At 39.6% G+C, this 15556-nt stretch overlaps 1 protein-coding gene across 4 annotated transcripts in view; it reads left to right on the top strand.

Moving 5' to 3' along the window:
* The window catches only part of LOC124172626 (zinc finger BED domain-containing protein 4-like), a 113476-nt gene that overhangs the window by 5086 nt on the left and 92834 nt on the right, over positions 1-15556 (top strand). For all 4 annotated transcript variants that reach the window (XM_046552068.1, XM_046552070.1, XM_046552067.1 and 1 more), the window contains exons 3-5: positions 777-1080; positions 5514-5626; positions 9425-9553. In XM_046552068.1, the coding sequence (XP_046408024.1) occupies positions 777-1080; positions 5514-5626; positions 9425-9553 (546 nt within the window). The remainder of the gene's footprint in view (positions 1-776; positions 1081-5513; positions 5627-9424; positions 9554-15556) is intronic.

Genomic DNA, 15556 nt, shown 5'->3' with positions numbered 1-15556 from the left:
GAATTAAAGGATGTAGTAGCAGTGCGCAATGACCTAGCCATCGATGCACCCTAAATCACAATAATATTACAACCATAACATAATCAACATTTTTATCAAATTTGTTGCAGCAAAATTTCTAATGCATGTATAAATTTGTTAACAATAGAAAAAAATTGTAATAAAATGTAAATAATAACTTGTAGTTAAAAAACACAATATTTCATTTCTTAAAAAAAGATAAGGAAAGAGTGTTCAGGCACTGATAATTTTGCCATGACGTCTCTAGCCAAGAAATGTCTGCAGATTGCAAGTATTGACAGTTATATTAAGTAACTATCGCTGTATTATAATCCCTTGTAAGTGCTTAACTTAAATAAGGATTATTAATACCTTATCAAACGAAGACAACTTTCCGACCATAGGCAATTTTAATAGGTGATTATTAAGAGATGTTTCCCTGAGCTCTGTGATTCATGCATGCATTGGTAATCTCAGAAGATGTGAAACTCCTATCTACTCGTAAAGATACTAGGTCCCTGTGATGTCACGTGGAGTGGCATCACATGGGTGCCAATCTGGTCTTTCTCAAATGAGGTTAAAATTGACCATGAACGTTCGTCTTAACTGGGACTTCTAAAATCAAATAATTTGTATATTATGAATACACATAATGGTGGGTAACGAATTGCAATCAATGCCTTTCGTTTTCTTTGATGAAGGAAACCACCCTATTCAGACATGAAAATGGTCCTATCATAGACTAATGAGTCCTCTTATCTTTCTCTCCCTGCCAGTGGGTCAGATGGGCCATTGGCCAGAATTGGAGGACCATTTGGCCGCGTGGATGTCGAAACGGCAGGGGAGTGGCGAGGCCGTCTACATGAAGGACCTGCAGGACCACGCGTTGCAGTGGGCGGGGGAGAACCCGGGCAAGAGCTATCGCTTCTCGGCCAAGGATGGATGGGCGAGGAAGTTCCTGCGTCGGAAAGGATTGCAGCTCGACCCCAGTCCCAACAGCGGACGGTTCGGCCGTGGGCGGAGGGAAGCAAGCCCACAGAAGGAAGAGGAAGAAGACATTTTGGAGGGGAAAATCAAAGTGTAAGTACAGTTTCACTCCCAATTATCCTAATGGCTAATGATGGGGAGAGAAACGGCACGAATGATCGGAAAACACGGATAACCCAAACTTTCACTTAAGTGTCTTGCAATGTTCATAATTTACGTAAAACAAACAATATATTATTGTTTAAGCAGGTATTCTGGTATTAAAGAGTGCTTCCCGGACTTATTGAGAGTTTTCTTCACCAGTAATTGAATGACTGAACTTTTTAACAATATTTACAACATTCCAATAGTTAAAACATATTTAAAATATTTAAATCATTCAAGATATCGTAATGCTTAATTTTGAAGGTCTCATTGAATTTTTAAATTAATTTATTATAAAAGTCAAATTTATAAAAATCAGTACAGCCTCAAATGTCCAACGAAACACACAAACTGAAACTAAACAAAGAACAAAGCCAAGGGAACTGGAGACAGCTCCCACATGACTGAAAGCTATCAAGCTGGTCCAAACTACATGATTTGTTTAATTTTAACCAATTGAATAACTGAATTTTTTAACAATATTTAAAAATTTCCAATAGTTAAAACATATTTAAAATATTAAAATCATTCAAGATATTGTAATGCTTAATTTTGAAGGTCTCATTGAATTTTTAAATTAATTTATTATAAAAGTCAAAAATTATAAAAATCAGTACAGCCTCAGAAGTCCAACGAAACATACTTCATGCCAAAAACAACATAAATAATTATTGCCTCAACTCAGATGTTCACCAGTACTCATCACCAGAAAAAACAATGATCTGTACCAACCGTTTGTACGCACATTTGGAAATCTGCTATTGGGCCTAAACATATGGGGCTTCAGCTCTACAACAAACTTCCCTCACAAATGAAGCATTTAACTACAGACAAGGTTTTCAAGGATAAATTGAAGGTATTTCTCCCCTCTAAATTATACTACTCATTTAACAAATTTCTATGTGATGAGAACTTTGTTTGTAAATGTTTAGTCTTTTTTATTAAAGATCATTCCCATTGTATTTGATTTTACTATTATTTCATGTATATTTTAAATTTGTGTTATTTGTAACCCACTGCAGACATTACCATATTACTGGTGATGGTTCAGCCGTTTCATATTGACGTGCCATATATCTGAATCGATGTACCAACTCATTGTTTTCTGATACTTTGGCAAATAAAGTATTCTTTTCTATTCATACAAACTGAAACTAAACAAAGAACCAAGCCAAGATTAACTGGAGATTGCTCCCGCATGGCTGAGAGCTATCAGGCTGGTCCAAACTCAGTGGAACTTGGTTGTAACGGCATCGGCTGTAATGTCAACTCGGGTTTAACGTCACATTTTATACAGACCAGCCAAAATTGAACATTTTATGTTGTACGAAAACCTGTTTATATCGTCGACAAATATTGCGACGCTCGGGTATAGCGTCAAAACTTTTGCGATTCTTAGGTTGCAGAAGTGGTAGCGTGATTGTATTATGTCCCAAAGTGCATAGAAACCATGTGTAGAAACATCGAAAGCAAAAACAGGCCACAAGCTGGACGTTGAGCTGGTGACGGGATGCAACTCTTTTGTTTAAAGAGGATCGCAGATTTTTTACGACAGTAAAGTAAGATTTTTATTAGGCTATAAAATATTTAATTGTGAATATCATCTTTTTATTAACATTTCACCTTCCTCCGGACCGAATCCTCTTGTCATCATGGTAGCCGCGGAGGCATCATTGAGAGGACAAATCCGAGTGCGCCTAACGGTCATAAATAATGCCGGAATAAAAAAAGGAAAGAGGAAGAAGGAGAAAAAGACCTACCTGGGAACCCACATAATAAGCCTCCTGTTGGCGGTGCCCTTCTGAGTGCCTACAGTACGGATCACTGCCGAAATACACAGAAAAATAGCAAAATGGCTTTGGCGTATTTTTAGAACGCATATTTTGACGTAAAATAACGAAAACGGTTAACCATTACCTCGTCCCACAGTTTACCCCGAGAGAAAAAATGAAATTGATATTTAAAACTATTCCTAATTTATTTTCTATAACTTATGAACCGTAAATTTTCATAAAACAAAAAATTAATCAGAATTGAGAAAAAAGTTCCAAATGAGTAAACAGATAAAGAAGAAAAAACAGCTTACTCTGCTCTTCATGCGTTTTAAATTTAGTTAATTTATACTATATTACGTTCTACCGCAGTTCATTCTGTTACAGAAGTGTAAGAACACGTCGGACAAAGCCAAAAGTAAAGTGCTCCCCGTGGTGAGGGTGCCCAGTCCTCGAAAGACGCCTTTGTGCTCTCTGCCATTAGGTTTGGCCGAGTTCAAACAACTTCGGAAAGGATGGCAACAAAATCTTAAGGCTTCCAGTGGTAAGAAGATCTGGTCAAACGTTGGAAAACTTTTTCCCTGCACTCACCATGCTGACCCTTTATAAACGTTCCCGCAGCCTAAGGGTTAAAAAGGGTAGGTGAAAGGATAGCTCCTTGAGGAACGCCGGATGATACACAGAGGAACTTACTTAGTTATAACGACATCGGCTGTAACGTCAACTCGGGTTTAACGTCACAGACAAGCCCAAATTGAACATTTTATGTAGAACTAAAACCCGTTTATATCGTCAACAAATATTGCGACGCTCGGGTATAGCGTCAAAAATTGTGCTATTATTAGGTTGCAAAAGTGGTAGTGTGATTGTATTACGTCCCAAAGTTCATAGAAACCATGTGTAGAAACATCAAAAACAAAAACAGGTGACAAGCTGGACGTTGAGCTGGTGACGGGATGCAACTCTTTTGTTTAATTGGTGTCTGGAGGGAGCGGGGGCTGTCCCGCATACCTGGGTCTTATCTCTTCCCACCCCTACATTCTACAAGGTCACTGACACAGGCACACTGTATTGTTTGTTTCGTTAGTTACGGTAGATCATCAGTCACATCACAGTAAACAGTGTTGTATATAGCAGAACATTTGCATTTTTACTTTGTCCTTTCATTCAGATTTAAGGCTGCTTTTTTTATAACGTCACTCGCATATAACGTTTAAAAATCTTCTGGTCCCTTTGATGACGTAATAACCAAGTTCCAGTGTAGATGATTTGTTTAGTTTTTAAAATGGAATGAGTGAGAAAGGGGACCGAAAAGGCCGAACCATGGAAAATCCTGAGCAGGCAACACTCCCCGATGGGGAAGGGGGGGAATACCAACATCTTTTGTAAATGACATAATGAAAAATAAAAAAGCAGGAGCAATTTCCACAATTTTACATTTATTAATACTACCGGTTTTGCTTTTCAGCATCGTCAGGTACAAAAATATCAAGTGCGCTACGCTTGAATAGGAAAGGCAGGATGGGGGTGGTTAGACGGGAAGGCGGGGGAAGGGGAAGGAGGGAGGGTGTACAGTCACGGAGCTTGGGAAAGCCGAAGATGGAGTTAGAGAGGAGTATGACGAATACACTAGTTGTCCTTAATGTCTTCCTCAAAGGGGATGGTGGGAAGGCCCTCCGCTGGGTTCCAACTCTTCCAGTCGCTTGGTCAGGTCACCTACCCCTGGATACCTCATGGTGTCGGACTCCAGGAGGTTGGGGGGGGGGCGGACAAACCGCATCGGATGCGTCATCTCTGTTGTAAACTGCTACAGTGCAACCTCGATAAAACGAGACCACACGGTGCACCAATAAACACGCACTTTAGCGAATTGTCGCTTTACCGGTGGGGGAGCAAATAATAGCCAAAATACCTGTTGCGAACAGTTATACAGGAACAGGAGTGGTGCGGCGACAGATAAATTTCTATCCGATAAACGTAAGCATAAATCCAGACGAAAGGCAATGTTTTTTTGCATCACTAAATTTATAAGTTCAAACAATTTATAAGTGCCACACGGAATAAAAATCATGCAAAGCATTGTTCTGTCAATCATTATGCCAATGCACAACCGACGAAGCCATTTTTCTATGCACTTAATTAGCGCATTAACATAATCATTCTATAATTTTGGTATTTTCCATTGAAAATTCAAAAATTAACTGATAAAACTGTATCGTGGTTATTTAATGCCTCAAGTGTTTCCATTGGTGTATGTTTATTGTTCCTGTAGGTTAAGCGGCAGTGAAGTGAAATAACGTATTGCATTTGTTTCTGCAATTTCCCACATAAATTTGAGCACTCCATTAACTTCATTTCTAACAGATCGCTAGCAATTACAGAGATTAAGGAATCTTGGTGTAAGTTTTTCAGGTGGTGAAACCCTCGCTATGGCGAGAGCCAACACCAAAAGGGCCTCGGGAAAACGAATTTTTTAACATGCTTATTATAGGATCAATCGACGGTGCATCGGCTATCTCTCGTAATAGCGGGGGTATTGCTATAGCCCATACTCGCTTTAACGCGGTTCCACTGTATACTGGATTGGTTTTTTTTCTCTCCCTTGTACAGAGAGGTTGATGCTGAGGAAGGGCTGTCGCGTCTGACAAAGAGGAGGATCAAGAAGCCGAAAATGATGGACCAGTTTGTCACCTTCTCGGACTGCAGTGAGCTGGAGGATGAGGGTGAGTTAGCTTGTGCTGCAAAGGTGGTGCATTTATTACAGCAGACTCCGGATTTTCTGGTGGCATATTAGGTGGTGTCCATTAATAGGGTGGTTTCCTATTATTTTTACCTTAACAACTCTTGTTTGTTAGTTCAAGAAGGTAACTAAACAACAAAGGAATAAACAAAAATCAGCATTGGACGTTCATAGTACAGTATGTTCCGGTTAATTGGGACATATAGGGACTTGTGCACTTTGCCCCAACTAAGCGGCTGCCACAATTAGGCGAACTATCCTGTATATGGGCATAAAAATCTTTGAAATGGTAGAAAGAAGACTAAAGAATGTTTATAATGCAACACAAGTTTATCAAACTATTAATTTGATTAATAAATAAGCGAGTGTAGTTAAATTATTATCATTTTAAAGAATTATAACAATTTAGCTAAAAATATTTTTCACAGCCTCAGGCGACGCTGAATGAATGTCTTTTACTAAGTCCTATTAAAGAAAAGTGCCATCCTCTTGCGAATAGTAAAACAACAAGAGATTTCAAAACAGGGCAACAATAGGAACAGTTGTGAAAAATAAGAGAAAATTAAAGGAGGAAAATATAAAAAAATAGTATTCTGAAAACAAAAAATTTTAATTTCGTTGCCAGTATAGAGTCTATGTTGTCGACTCATGGCCCAATAAAGCGGCATAGGCTGTCCCAATTAAACGGAGAATACTCTGGGAAAATCCTCTATTGGGTTCTGTTCTTCAAGATCTGCCCCGATTAAGCGGCTGCCCCAAGTAACCGGTGGACCCATTAAACGGAATCTACTGTATTAGAAAAGCTAAAATATGGCAACACTGTCAAAGACTCTGGCATTTTCCGCTAAAACCTAATGATCACATGTTTTTCATAGAAATCTTAACAATTTTTACGTACTCTCTCAGCTTTTGAGTAAAGAAAGTAGGATAGGGCGTTAAAGTATCGCTTTAGAAACTATTTAAAGTATCGCTTAAGAAACTATGAGCAATGCATCATTCCACTCCGATAACTCCGAATACGCCGTTTGGGCGGTCGGAAGACAGTCAGCTGCCACGGCTGACGAAAAGGTATTCGACGCTCATGTCTATATTACACTAATATATTGCACTACTTTATTGGTTGACTGCTACATATACAGCAAGCTGAAGCTCCCAGGCCGAGGCATTTTAATGCCTTATCAACTTTAGAAACAATATATTATTACATGAGTTTCATGATAGTGCCTTCTGTCAGCAGATTTCTGAACTTACTGGCCTTAACAGTTCTGTTACCGAAACTACTAGTCTCGACTCGAATTTTTGAGTTCTCGCACATCTCTCATTATTATTATGGTATGGTATTTGGAGGGGGCGACCGACAGCTGAGGTCATTTGCACCATGAGGGAAGGGTGGAGAGAAATCGGGCGTCGGCATTAGCCTGCTCTTAACGAAAGGCACCAAGGGGACCACAGCTTAACGTCCCATCCGACGGACGGAGTGTTGCGCTTGAAATGTCCTCCACACTACATTCAAGCAGGGATCGGGCAGTCTCTGAAAATTCTCTGCCACCGCCGGGATGCGAAAATGTCAGAAAACCATTTTTGATGCATTATGAAAATAGTATTCCTACTTTTTGACCTCAATACACCTTAAACAATAAAAAGGTGTGGTACTTTTTCTCACAATTTATTTAAGAGGATTTAAGACAATTTATTTAAGAAGTCAATATGCATTCAAGCAGGGATCGCAGGGCAGTCTATGAAAATTCTCGGCCAGGATTTGAACCAGGGCCTGCCGGGTGGGAAGCCAGCACTATAGCCACCACACCAACCCAATCCCCTCATTGTAAAACTCAAGAAAACTTTTAATAATGTCGAGTTCGCGCCATTGTTTTAACTTAAGATTGTTTATTAGCAACAGCATGTGAATAAAATACGTTAAATTTGATAAAACTCACACAAAATCATAGCAATGTTGAGTTCAGGCTATTGCGGAAACCTGAAATTGTTTCTAAGCAACAGAATATGAATTGAATACGTTCAATTTTGCAAAAAAAATTAACTTAGTTAAGTTAAAGCTATACAGTGAAACCTCGATATAACGACACCCCACAGTGCAATAATAAACACTCGCTATAGCGAATTGTCGCTTTACCGGAGGTGGAGCAAATAATAGCCAATGTACCTGTTGCGAACAGATATACAGGAACAGGAGTGGTGCGGCGACAGATAAACATCTATCCGATAAACGTTAGCATAAATCCAGACGAAAGGCGATGTTTTTTTGCATCACTTAATTTCCTTACCCAAATAACGACTAACTATTCAAACAATTTATAAGCGCCGCACTGAATAAAAATCATGCAAAGCATTGTTTCGTCATCATTATATTTATCGAACGACAGTTTACCACATAAATTTGAGACTGAGCACTCCATTAACTTCATTTCTAACAGATCGCTAGCAATTACAGAGGTTAAAGAGTCTTCATGAAAGTCTTCCGGCGGTAAAACCCTCGCTATGGTGAGAACCAACACCGAAAGGGTCTCGTAAAAACGAATTTTTTAACACGCTTATTATAGGGTCAATTGACGGTGCATCGGCTATCTCTCGTAATAGCGGGGGTGTCGCTATAGCCCGTACTCGCTTTAACGAGGTTCCACTGTATGTTGCAACTTGGAGGTGTTTCAAAGCAACAGCTTATGAATGTAAACGTTTGATATTGTAAAATTGGTGGTAAGACATGTCATTTCATTTGAAGGAAGCAATCAAGAGAATTATATTTTTTGCGTTGAGCGAAGAGAATTGAAGGATGGGTGGGGAGAACCCTGGCATTGGCATTTGCCTGCTCTTAACGAAAGCTACCAAGGGGATTACGGCTTAACGTCCCATCCGACGGACAAAGTGTTGCACTTGAAATGTTCTCCACCCAAAATTCAAGCAGGGATCGGGCACTCTCCGAAAATTGTCTGCCATCACACCAACCTGATCCAGTGTAATGGAGTGGTTTCCTCTTATTCTTATATTGCCTAAATTGAAAGGTTATTACTCCTGGAGCACGCATTTCACAATTTTAGATTTTTAAATGACGATATCTATTTTTTGCGAGTAAATGAAAAGTGAAAATTTTCAAGCGTGCAAAAATGCAACGGCCTAGTAGGAATGCTAGGATAAGTTTGTGTGGCATATTTCTGGTTCCAGCTGTTGGCGTGTGAGGTGACTGTGGGGCAAGGCTTGAGCACTGATACGACGCAGGCTGCTAGCAGGTAGCAGAGTACCCTGCTAGCAAGTAGTGCTTGGCTTAAATAAGGATTATTATTCCACTATCAAACGAAGGAAACTTTCCGAACTTCGGTAATTTTAGTGGGTGATTATTAAGACATGTTTCCCTGAGCTCCATGCCTCATGCATGCATTGGTAATCTCAGACGATGTAAAACTCCTATCTACTCGTATAGAAACTAGGTCCCTGTGATGTCACGTGGAGTGGAATCGCATGGGTGCCAATCTGGCCTTTTTTCTAATGCGGTTAAAATTGACCATTGCCATTCGTCTAAACTGGGATTTCTAAAACTAAATAATTTGTATGTTATGAAAACACTAATGGTGGGTAACGAATCGCAATCATTGCATTTCGTTTTCTTTGATGAAGGAAACTACCCTATTGATGACAACAGGACAAGAAGAGATATTTTAATAATAATAATAATTAATAAGATAATTTGGATAAGATAATTTGGAGTTTATTGTACTTTGAATAGATGCCATTTCAAAAATGTTGCTTTTCTCGTTCTCCCTTGCAGTTGGCCGAGAGATGACTGATTTTGAGATGTCTGACGACGACAGCAGCTACAAGGATGACAATGAGGAGCGTGATGATGCGGACAGCATGAATGAACGAACCGTGTGCTTCTCATCGTTTGACAATCAAGGTATTCCATAGCATTGCATCTAATTTTATTTTTAAATATTACAGTGTGTCCCAAAAAGAATGACCCGATTTAAATAAGATTATTTATTAGGAAGAAGGGCTTAACATCAACATAGTGTATACTAAATTACTCACAAAAGACAAAAGTTTATGAAAACCCATTGTAAATGTTCAATATCCTCTTGCCGATCTAAGAATAAATTAGCTACAATACTTTCTGCTTTAAAAACTCGCAATATAGACAACCAAAGTACATTGTAACAATACACGAGGCCATTCTAGACCAGAATGTACGTACAATGTTGAAACTAGGGATGGACGTATCCAGGATTTTTTTTCGGATCCGTATTCAGATCGTATCCTTGATTTTCAGAGCCGGATCTTTCGGATCGGATATTTTCGGATCCAAATGCATATTGAAATTCCTGACGCTGAGATTCCCCCAATGATTGTTCAATCTCTTGGGAAGAGTCACACTATGTGCCAGTTGTATTTTGCCTTTTTTATTTTCCACGGCTGAAATTCTCCTACGTAACCTCTGCGAGAGCTTTCAAACGAAACGGTTCATGAGTAGGACAAGAATAGCATGCGACGGCGCATTTGAAGATAGAATCGGAACTCTTTCCACCCTTATGGGGCATTGCATTATGTTGCATTCACTGAAGCTATTATTTAAAATTGCGGATCCAGATCCGATGTCTTCCGCGACTTTGGATCCGATGTATCCGATGAAGGGCTATATCCGCGGATATTTGTATTCGATCCGACCATCCCTAGTTGAAAGCCTTGGCTTTCAAAGATTGGCGTACTTTGTACACCAGGGCGCCCTCTCTACGGTTAAATCAGTACTTACTTAGTAGTTTTTTTTCTCGTCACGCGAGCGATAGAGGGCGACATAAATGGCGGTCAGGCCGGCTGCCGCTAAAATTCCGTGGGTGCTGGAAACAAATATATATCTTACGCGAACTTAATAGTTGTTATTCGCTCCTAACCACAAATTTATAACATTAAATTCTTATAATAAACTTTGCAATTCATTATTTGATTACGTTTTCTAAACTGGTCGGGAATTTCTTAAGCGATCGTTGATGTTGAAGTATGAACGAGAAATGGGAATTTTATGGTGGTATAATTATTTAACGATCTTTCACAGCATAAATGGATAACAAAAAGCCTTTTCTATGAATAATACCGAGAATAACCACCGAAAACATTTAAATAAGACCACTAAAGACAAAAAACGGCGGAAGAAACAAAAGCGAACATTTTTTTCGTGACTTATGAAAAAGGTTTGAAATTACGAAACTCGATTTTACGAAGTGCCAATTTTCCGGTCCCACTGACTTCGTAAAATCAAGAGTTAACTGTATCACTAAAACCTCTCTATAGTGAACCTCCATTCATCAAATTGCCCAGATTTTGGACCCCTCCATTATGATACAAAGAGGTTTTACTGTACGAATTTAAGTATACCGGGACTAGCCGCGGTGATTACTTTTTACGGGAGTCACCCGCAATGCACAATCGTGCGAAAGATCCACAGAGAAAAAATCATTCACCTTGACCAGGATTCGAACCCGGATCCCCCGATTTCCAAACGAGTGCTTTAGCCAGTTAAGCTACCGAGGCGTCATTTTTCCCTGTTGATATTTGCGGTCACTACCGGACAAGGTGTTGCTTGACTGCGGGGCATATGATGCCACAAGCAGTCCAAATCGTGCGCACAGCACCACAGCCGGAGAGCAGGCCCAGACATAGAACACAAAGAGGTGTTCGCTCTAGACTAGTTTAAAGTATACCGGGACTAGCCGCGGTGATAACTTTTTACGGGAGTCACCCGGTGACGTGTCAACGGTGCGTTCATATGCTCAGCAGTCCAGCAACATCTTGTCCGGTAGTGTCCGAAAATATCCACAGGGAAGGATGACGCCTCGGTAGCTTAGCTGGCTAAAGCACTCGACCGGAAACCGGGGGATCCGGGTTCGAATCCCGGTCAAGGCGAATGATTTTTTCTCTGTGGATCTTTCGCACAGTACTTACTGATTGGTCTCCAGGGGGTAACCTCCTGCTCCCCCCATGGGTACTCGTGTGTATGTATGCCAAATCAATTTTCTTAAGTAGTTTTCTTATTAATAGGGATGGTCGATTCGGATAACGATTCAGATCCAAATATCCGCAGACGTTGCCCTTAACCCGTCAATGCACACGGGTGCCATGTGGCACCCAGTGCAGTACTGAGCCAATACTCCTGCAATGCATTTAATATGGGAATTTTAGCATACGTTTCGGTGCACATACTGAGCAGAAGGTTTCCTCTATTATTCAGTCAGTTTGAATTGGCTTCATTGTGTTAAACTCATATGTATCACATTTTTTAAAAGTGAAATATGTGTGAATTTAAAAAAACTTTGGGCGCTGACGGGTTAATCGTATCCAAAGTCGCGGCAGACATCGGATCTGGATCCGAAATTTTATTAAGGATTATCAAAATTTCCCATATCTCTAATTATTGAAAAGCTCATCCTTTATATGACATGCATTTCTTCAGGAGAGAGAAGTCGCATGATCAATTCATGTTAATTCTTCAAATCAACGAGAACCTATCTATGTTCTCTGACTCTAACACTCCTCTGACCGACTGATTATTCGAAATTAGCCCCATTATAGATGCATTCAAGGAAACAATGGACAAAGTAGTGACCCCCTCACGTGACCTGAGTTTGGAAGAGTCTATGGTTCCATGGAGAGTTAGGCTGGGATATAGTGAATATTTGAGGGGAAAGAAGTACAGGTACGCAATAAAGTTGTATATGTTGATGGAAGCAAAGGGTTTGGCGCTGCAGGTCCTCCAACTCAGAAGTGTCTGGAAAAGGGCATTCGAATAAGATGGTAAACAAATGACGGAGGATCATTTTGACTGCGGCCAATCCTTTTATATGGATAACTTTTATAACAGTGTAGCCAGTTCTAGATTCCATCCAAATGGGAAACCTAACTTGACGGGGACACTGAGGAGAGGCAAGAAAGTTATTCCTCTTGTGGTGCTCTGCTACGAGTTAAAGAAAGGTGAGGTGGTGGAGGCCTTTTCTGAGGATGAAATCTGTATCCTAAGGTGGAAGGATAAGAGGGAAGTGCGGATGATCAGCGCTGAATTCAGTGCAAAAAATTGATTGAATCCACGAAAAGACGAGGGTGCACACCAAGGCAGTGGTTGAATACAGCAATTACAATAGGGAACTTGCATATATTTCAGATATAATCAAGAGCCCCAAAGTTATATAAAAATCAATGTTTGCATACCACGGTGAAAGTTTTTTATTATTTTATGACGTGGTTTGCGATATTTAATGCATCGAAGTTCATGAGAATTTTCAAATGCAAGTGAGAATCGAAAACACCCGATGATTGGCTGGTAGAAAAGTGACGTCTTAGTTCAGTACAAGGAGGCACGGCCATAGTAGAGGTTGCATACTTGAATACAAGCGACGGCGTGGTTATGATTCATTTATTCAAGCGCAGGCGTATCGGAGTTGTTCATTGTGACTTCAGGCTATTATATGATCTATTTCTCCTCCATTGAAAGCGATAGATTGCGTAAAAATGAAGGAATATGGTTATTCTTAGGCTGATCCTAGCAAGCTTCCTGTTACTGATTCCATCATGATACCAGGGTATTTTAGTGAAACTGTAGACTTCGTCGGCGCCGAAAGTCGATGCCGAGAAATGAAAAGGTAGCTGATGTGCATCTGAAATGTTGACTTGCAAAGACTTGCGTGTAATATTGACGAAAGCGTATACTCCTGTGAAATGTGTATTCTTTTGGCAGTCCGGAAGAGAGTCTTATGGTGAACTTATTTTCCACCTCAAAGCTGTCGATGATACTTTCAACTTAAAAATACCTTACCTGGAAGGCGACAGGAAGCTCTTTAAGACTGGAATCTGAGGAAGCCAGACTATTAATTGTTTCAATTTAGTAGCGATAATATAGACGAACTTCCAACACAATCTACCATCTTGTGACTTGTGCAAAAACCCTGAAGCCACTTCCTATTCTGCAGAAAGAATCGGTCAATGGCACTTCGATCAATATAATAAACACAACGTCTTCTGGTGTAAAGAAATTACTTTTGTAATGAAAGCCTTCCTAAAGTGGCATTAAAATGTGAATATTTTCCAAACAGAGTCTTTAATACATTTTGGGAGCTTTTCTCACGATATATCTGAAACCTACTATAAAGGCGAGCTCATCGTCATTGCGATCGGTTGTCACTTAAAAATTCCGTATCGGAAATCCTAGAGGGATGACCTTCGACAATGACCGTGATCACCTGCTCTCTCACTATCACTGGAACCCGTGGTGAAAATATCATCCCAATCCAATTTCTATTTGGTTTTAACTGGGGAAAGACCAACATAGAACTGCACATTCTTTGGGCAACTTTGGGTTTGACTTTCCCTCAAACACCCCATTTCCCCTGTGGTGCACATCAGTCCTATCTTTATACGATGGCCTGATAACCTTTAAATGGATCCTTGGTTTATCCTGACAACCAACTGAATGGAAATTGCTGATCCACACATGTCTTCTTCTTATCTTCACAGTTTCCAAATCAAGGGCCGCGGAACAGTCCTCTTGTGACTCTACTATTTCTGAAAAGCAAGCAACGGCGCGCCGTATAATAAAATCAAAGAATGCTGCGATTCATTTTTTGGATTCCATCTTCAACTTCCCTTATAATGCGTCTCCTATACATTCTCACTTAACTATGGGACAAGATAATGTTTAAATATTTTTATTAATTTATAACAAAATATAAGTTCTAAAAATACCCTAAAGCCATTTTATTAATCCGCACCGATGAGTGTATATTATTGTGGAAGATGAATGCTGTAGACATAGCAGTTTTCCCTAGGCTGAGTTACAAAGTTCATGAAGTTGACAAAACGGCTAATTTTTCGGTGCGCTGAGTCATTTATTGCACTGGCCGTGTCTACATTTTTGAATTTTTTTAATAAAACAAATCAGAATTTAGGATAAAATTTCCTATAAAATGACGTATATTTTATTATTATAGCATGCAGTGAAGCCAGGATATAAATTTGCAAAGTACAGCGGCACATCATTTTGACGCCGAGAGTAGAAGAAAACGCTGTCTTCTTGGCTGGCACTTGAATGCATGAGGATCAACGTTGCTCTATATTTTCATATTTCCTCCCTTCATTTTAAACATCATGGAATTTTCTATGTCCTTCCGTAAATGAAATTGAACAAGTGCCATAAATAATTCGAGTCCATCGTATCCATCGAGAAACAATTGTATCTCGTTTTTTCAGTTAGTTCAGTTTCTCAGTTTCAAGTTATTCAGTCGATGAAATATGGAAATATTATTTATATTATAGTTATCTTCGCTCACATAGCACACGGGTTTATCATTCCGTTTATTATACTCTTGTTTGTCCATAACGCTCATCCCGACAGACGACATGCATTGAGGCTTTTCCTCTAATTTTCTCTGTGGGAATGCAGACGAAATTTTTTTCTGGGGTGTTATTGCACAGAGGAACAATGCACCACTTGTAATTTTTCCTTTTTTCACCCATGTTCTCCTTTAAACGCAACGTGGCTCTTCCAAACCTGCAGGTACTGGGCTTGGATCTTGGACTCCTACTGAATTATGACGTCACGGCCTAAGATTAGTGGGGGCGGTATTTTTTAGCCCGCGAAACTCGGGAGACTTTTGGGAGTCATTTTCTAGTGCATAAACTGAATTTTAAGCGGAAAAAAGTATATTGCGGTACTAAGTGATTACTGTAGTATATCAGCATACTGTTTATATAAAGTATGCAATTTCCCTATTGTGGCATCGATCATTGGGATCGAATGATGTCTTACTTTCGCATTGAAAGGAAATCCATCAAATGGTACTAAAAATTTGGAATCCACCTACTGAAATTACTGTTGCTGAACCGATATTTTTTATTCAAAGAAAATTTTTGGAAATTT

The sequence above is a fragment of the Ischnura elegans genome, assembly GCF_921293095.1.
Source record: "Ischnura elegans chromosome 13 unlocalized genomic scaffold, ioIscEleg1.1 SUPER_13_unloc_2, whole genome shotgun sequence".
Taxonomy (NCBI): Eukaryota; Metazoa; Arthropoda; class Insecta; order Odonata; family Coenagrionidae; genus Ischnura; species Ischnura elegans.
Note: the sequence above shows the minus strand (reverse complement) of the source record. Positions and strands in the feature narration are given on the sequence as shown.